This window comes from Pezoporus occidentalis, unplaced genomic scaffold (assembly GCF_034315485.1).
Source record: "Pezoporus occidentalis ecotype Australia unplaced genomic scaffold, CSIRO_AGI_Poc_V1 ctg913, whole genome shotgun sequence".
Lineage (NCBI taxonomy): Eukaryota > Metazoa > Chordata > Aves > Psittaciformes > Psittacidae > Pezoporus > Pezoporus occidentalis.
In genome coordinates this window covers 8,397-14,998 of record NW_026916277.1, presented here as the reverse complement: position 1 = coordinate 14,998, position 6,602 = coordinate 8,397, and the positions used below count along the sequence as shown (strand labels likewise).

General features: G+C 54.6%; 1 protein-coding gene across 1 annotated transcript; it reads left to right on the top strand.

Annotated features, from left to right (window-relative positions):
• The first annotated feature begins 3,257 nt into the window (after nucleotides 1-3,257).
• Nucleotides 3,258-4,697, top strand: LOC134156932 (olfactory receptor 14C36-like). Its single transcript, XM_062605358.1, has one exon. It carries the CDS (start codon nucleotides 3,646-3,648, stop codon nucleotides 4,621-4,623), a length of 978 nt encoding a protein of 325 aa, XP_062461342.1. The 5' UTR covers nucleotides 3,258-3,645; the 3' UTR covers nucleotides 4,624-4,697.
• Nucleotides 4,698-6,602: the final 1,905 nt, after the last annotated feature.

The following is a 6,602-nucleotide window of genomic DNA, read 5'->3' as shown; positions in this document are numbered from 1 at the left end:
GTAAGGGGTCTATGAGGCTATAATGGAGCTCTGTGGAGCAATAATGGGACTCTGTGAGGCTATAATCGGCCTCTATGGGGCAATAATGAGGCTCTCTGAGGCTATGCTGGGGTCTATGAGGCAATAATGAAGCTCTCTGAGGCTATAATGGGGCTCTCTGAGGCAATAATGAAACTCTCTGAGGCTATAATGGGGCTCTATGAGGCAATAATGGGGTTCTATGGGGCTATAATGGGGCTCTATGGGGATACAATGCAGCACTATGACGCAATAATGGTGCTCTATGAGGCTATACTGGAGTCTATGAGGCAATAATGGGCCTCTATGAGGTAAGAATGAGGATCTATGGGGCTATAATGGGATGTATGATGCAATAATAAGGTTCTATGGGGCTATAATGAAGCTCTATGGGGCAATAATGGGGCTCTATGAGGCTATAATGGGGATCTATGAGGCTATAATGAGGTCTATGAGGCAATTATGGGGTTCTATGGGGCTATAATGGGCTGTATGATGCAATAATAAGGTTCTATAGGGCTATAATGGGGTTATAATGCCATTCCTTCCTTTGCCATGCCTTGCCTTTCCTTGCCTTGACTTGTCTTGCCGTGTCTTCCCTTGCCTTGCCATGCCTTGCCTAGCCTTGCCTTGCCTTGCCTTGCCTTGCCTTGCCTTGCCTTGCCTTGCCTTGCCTTGCCTTGCCTTGCCTTGCCTTGCCTGGCCTGGTCTGTCATGGCCTTGCCTGGCCTTGCCTTGCCTTGCCTTACCTTGAGTTGCCTTGCCTTCTCTTGCCTTGCCTTGCCGCGTCTTCCCTAGCCGTGCGTTGCCTTCCCTTGCTTTGCCTTCCTTTGTCTTGCATTGCCTTGCCTTGCCTGGCCTGGCTTGACACAGATCTCTTGCTGTGTCATGTGCACTTGCCAGTTACTGAGGAAAGTATCCATGGGCTGGGAAAGGAAACAGCGCAGGAGGGAATTTTTAGTTAGTTGTTGCTCTTCCTGGTAAAACCTGTGGGGCTCTAGCATCTTGTTCCATATTTTCCGTGGTCACTGGAATGGGTTTCATTATTAAAAAAAGTATTTCATTTTCTACTTCCCTGTGTTCCAGGAGAAACAGCAACAAGGGCCTCCCCTTGTGCCACAGCTTGTGACACTGGGCAAGACGTGACAAGGAAAACAGATGGGCTGGTACTTGTGGAGAAGCCTGTGGCCTGTAGAGCTTCATCAGGGACAAGGACAGGTTTCTGTGCAAGCACTGACTCAGTTCAGCCCAGCTGTGCTGTAGTGAAGAGCAGCACCCCTCGCTGCCCTGTGCGGAGTCGGGGCAGGGGTGCGTGCTCCCCATCCCTTCTCTCCTGCCTCCTTTGTCTGCAGTGAAACAGAAACCGTGTTCTCTGAAGAAATTCTTTCCTGTGAGGGTGGTGAGACACTGGAACGTGTTTCCCAGAGAAGTCCCCCATGCCTGTTGTGAAACTGTTTAGGATTTAGGGAATGGCTGATCAACCTGAAAGAGCTCCTGGTATGAGCACGGAGTATCCAACTTTCCTGATCTCTTGTGTGCTGCTCCCAGCTTTGCCAGGCAACCGGAGCTCCTGGTGCAGCCAGGGAGCAGCCAGCAGCCAACTCCTTGCACTGTGCAAAGGCTGGGGCCTAACAGGAACTCCTGGGGAAGCAGAGGGCTCCAGGAAATGGGGGGGAAGTGCGTCAGCACATTCCACCCCGTAACTAAAGTCAGTCCATCTTTCTCAGAGTGCTGTGCTCACCTCTTGCCGCTGTGCCAACAAACAGAGTAGTGCTGAATTCCAGTTATAAATTGAGGGCAATGTTTGGTTGCTTTACTCAGTTGTTAAGAATTTCTTAAATGGGTTTAAGTACAATTATATATATGGACAGGTTTCTGCATCAACATAACTTGTTCAGCTGATTTCTATGCTCTAATGTATAGCAGAATGTTTAACAACAAACAGAATAGGATATAAATTAGTGAAATTAAGGTAGGATGTAAAATTCAACTTTAAAGCCCCAGTTGCTGTTGCTGACCATCCAACCAGGGTATCCCACCAGAGATGTTCTCATGCTCAGTGTGTGGACTTGCCAGAGATAGGTTAATGGTTGGATTCGATGTTCTCAAAGGGCCATTTTCAAATTAATTGATTGATTGTAAGAAACAAAGATTTTTAGCCTTAAATCTTTGTATCATCAGGCTGTTTCCCATGGTGTTTCCCTGGAGCCCCAGGGAGCCCTGGAAGGAGCCCAGTGGGGCAGAGGCAGAGCCACCTTGGGCTGGGCCTCTGCTGCTGAGCTGGGACCGAGGGGAGACCTGCGAGACACAGGGAGCTTAAAGGCACTTGGCAGTGGAGGATGCTGAGGAGGAGGAGGAGGAACCTTCTGAAGGAGAAACCTTCCCAGCCCTGTTTGTGGTAAGGCACTGGGTGCAGGGCAATGCAGCTGCAGTTTCTCTCTGTGTAGATAAGGAGGAGGATGTGCTGCAGAGCAGGGCTTCCCCCTGCACCATGCAGGGACAGGACAAGGCAGGTCCCTTGTCCCGGGGCTGGCTGCAGGGTGTGAATGTGTGTGTGCAGCCAGGGGTGCCCAGCGCTGCCCTTGCAGCAGGGTCCCTGCAGCCCAAAGGCTGTGTGCAGGGGCAGGGACTCTGCTGCCTGCCAGGGTCAGCACTCGGCCTGCCCGGGAGCTCCCCATGGAGCTCGGGGGGAGCTGAGGGGAAAGGAGAAACCCCTGGCAGGGAAGGGAAGTGCTGGGTGGGTGACACTGCTCCAATCTGCCGTCACTCTGAGCACTTCTTCAGAGGGTCCCTCTGAAAGACACTGAGGCATCATTTACCTGATAGGGAAGGATGCTGAGCTTTGATGTTTTTCCCTCTTGGTGGGCAGGTTGGGCAGTGGGAGCTGGGAATTTACTTCTCTGCTTTGGGGGAGGCACCGAGAGTCTTGTGAGGGCTTGTGTGAGCTGCTCCTGAGCCCCTGCACAGGCAGGGGTGTGCAGGGCAGAGCTGAGCACACAGCCCATGGCATGGGCTCTGGGAGCACTGAGAGGGAGCAGAGCTGGGCACAGAGCAGCAGCTCCTGGCAGGGACAGCTCCAGGCAGCAGAGATATGGATGGGCAGGGAGTGGGGGAAAGTGCAGCCCAGCCCTGGGGAGGGTGTGTTCAGGCAGCTCTCTTGCGGTCTGCCACTGGAGGTGGCTGCTGGCCGTGCTCTGCTGCACACAGCCCTTTGCTTCTCCCCGTGAGAGCTCTGTGGACTGTCCTTTGAAACCGTTCTCCCCTGGTCTCAGCACAGGACAGGTGTTTGTGGGAGTTCTTAAGATCAATTTGTGTGTGAAGGCACCTTACAGGCAGTGCAAGTTTGAGCACAGGGCAAGTGGGAGAGGACTGATGGACACTGCAGCTCTCTTGGTTCTGCAAAGAACTGAGACTTTTTGCCTGATGCAATGCTCTTCTGATTGTACCTAGGAAGAAGCCTCAGCAGTGTAATGACATGACTGGCGATGACACAGAACCTCTCCTCTCCTGCTAATATGTGCTCAGTTGTGAATGTGTAAACTGAACTTCTGTATCTGACATCCCTCCTGTCCTAACCTGTCACTGCCTTTTTCTCCTCTGACACTGCCCCATGCCCAGAGGCAGCAGATGTCCAACGGCAGCTCCATCACCCAGTTCCTCCTCCTGCCATTCGCACACACGCGGGAGCTGCAGCTCTGCCACTTCTGGCTCTTCCTGGGCATCTCCCTGGCTGCGCTCCTGGGCAACGGCCTCATCATCACCAGCACAGCCTGCGACCAGCGCCTCCACACCCCCAGGTACTTCTTCCTCCTCAACCTCTCCCTGCTGGACCTGGGCTGCATCTCCACCACTGTCCCCAAATCCATGGCCAATTCCCTCTGGGACACCAGGGCCATCTCCTACGCAGGCTGTGCTGCACAGCTCTTTTTTGTTGTCTTTTTCATCTCAGCAGAGTATTTTCTCCTCACTGTCATGTCCTACGACCGCTACGTGGCCATCTGCAAGCCCCTGCACTATGGGACCCTCCTGGGCAGCAGAGCTTGTGTCCACATGGCAGCAGCTGCCTGGGGCAGTGGCTTTCTCACTGCTCTGCTGCACACAGCCAATACATTTTCACTGCCCCTGTGCCGAGGCAATGCTGTGGAGCAGTTCTTCTGTGAAATCCCCCAGATCCTCAAGCTCTCCTGCTCACACTCCTACCTCAGGGAAGTTGGGCTTCTTGTGGTTGGTGTCCTGATTGCTGTTGGCTGTTTTGTTTTCATTGTGGGGTCCTATGTGCAGATCTTCAGGGCCGTGCTGAGGATGCCCTCTGAGCAGGGACGCCACAAAGCCTTTTCCACGTGCCTCCCTCACCTGGCCGTGCTTTCCCTCTTTGTCAACACTTCTGTCTTTGCCTACCTGAAGCCCCCCTCCATCTCCTCCCCATCCCTGGATCTGGTGGTGTCAGTGCTGTACTCGGTGGTGCCTCCAGCAGTGAACCCCCTCATCTACAGCCTGAGGAACCAGGAGCTCAAGGATGCTGTGAGGAAGCTGGTGACCAGATGTGTTTCAGCAGATATACGCTGCTTGCTTTACCCTGGAAAGGGCTTCCAGTGTAGGTCATGACAGGCCATGTCTGTCTTTCCTGCTTTACATTTGTTTTCCTATTTCAATTTGTGATGATGTTGTCTTCATAGAAATGTCAGGTTTCATCTCCTAATTAAGTTGCCACTCGTGTTGTGTGACCCACAGACTTTGTGTCACTCTGGTCTCTGATTGTATTTAAGGGAAATAAATGATCCTGCAGCAACTTCTTCTCTGTGATATGTCCTCACATGTCAGGAATGAAGGGGAATGAAAGCAGCTTTCTGTCTGCTCCAGCTCTGGGATGGCTGCTCTGTGCCTGGAGCAGGAAGAGCTCTTGGGGAGCCCAAGGCCTGGGGCTGTTGTGCTGGTGTGGGGATATGAGATGGCATGGGGGAGCTGCAGAGCTCTCAGGGAGTCCTGGGGAGGAGAGCAGGGGACACAGGGGTCCCTGCAGGGAACTGCCCTGCAATGGCACAGGCTGGGGCTGCCTGGCTGAGAACAGCCCATGGGAAAGGTCTGGGTGGGCAGGAGCTGGACAGGAGGCAGCAAGGGAGGACAGCAGCATTGCAGGCTGTATGAGCAGGAGCACGGCAGGAGAACAAGGGAAGGGATGATCTGGGATCTCCATCCAGGTTTCAGATCCCCAGTTCAGGAATGCTATTGGCAAGCAGGAGTGGGTTTAGCAACGGGCCCTCAGGACAGGCAGGGACTGGATCACGGTGCCTGTGGGGAGAGGCTGGGGGAGCTGGGCTTGTCCAGCCTGGAGAAGGGAAGGCTGATGGGGACCTGAGATCTTGGGAAGGGAAGGCTGATGGGGACTGGCTGCCTGTACCGGAAAGGAGGACATGGAGAATACAGAGCAAGGGTCCTCACCATGGTGCCTGGTGGGAGGACAAAAGGCAGTGGGGGATAGTGACAGAGGAGAGTTAAATATCGCCCCATATTCCCCCCCAAGCCTCTTCCTTAACCCCAAACCCATCCATAACCCCCAGATCCCCCTCCCAGCACCGCTGAACCCCCAGAATCCCCCCTAAATCCCCAAACTCCTCCATATCATCCCCTATAGACCCAAAATCCTCCTCCAGGACCCCCAAATATCCCTCATCCCTCCAAAAAAGCAGTGCTGGGACCCTTTAGGGACCCCAACCCCTCCCCATAACCATCAAATTCCACTTCCCAGACCCCCCCCAACCCATCAGGACCATCCCCATATCCCCATATTCCCCCATTGCCACCCACCAGCCGCTGCTTCCCCTCCTGCAGCTGCCTCCTCAGTGGCCCCAGGGCAGCTTCTGGGGAGTCCATGGGGCTGCCCCGTAGCTCCTGGCCCTGCTGGATCAGGGTCCCCCGAGCCCCTGAGAGCCCCACGGCCTCCAGCATCAACCTGGGGGGCAAGGAGAGGCCCAAAGCCAAACGTTGAGGGGAGTTTGGAGAGGCCAAAAGGGTCCAGATCCCATTTTGGGGGGGAGGGGAGGGTGGGGACCCCAAAAGGGCTGCAGGGACCATGGAGGGGTTGGGGGCACCCCAAAAGGCCCCAGCACTGGGTTTAGGGAGAATCTGGGGGGGCTTTAAGGACCCCTATGAGCCCAGCCAGCACCCACTTCAGAAGGAAACCCAGAGGGGTTTAAAGTATAGAGGGGGTCCCTAAAGGGTTCTGGGGTTCAGGAGTGGGGAGGAAAAGGTCATGGGGGAGGGCCCAGGAGCAGTTTTGGGGTGCAGGGCAGGAAACTGGGCTGCAGGATGCATTTGGGGCATCCTTGAGAGGGTTTTGGGTGCATGGGGGACTCCATAGAGTGCTTTTGGGGTGCAGAGGGGGTGTTTCCAGGTGCAGAGGGGGGTTGTTTTGGGGTGCAGGGGGCTTTCTGGGGTGCAGAGGACTGGTTTTGGGGTGCAGTGGGGGTAGATTTGGAGTGCAGAGGTGTGTTTTGGAGTGCAGGGGGGTGGTTTTGGGGTGTCATGGGGGTTCTGGGGTCCATGGGGGTGGTTTTAGGGAGCAGGTAGTATGTTTTGGGGTGCAT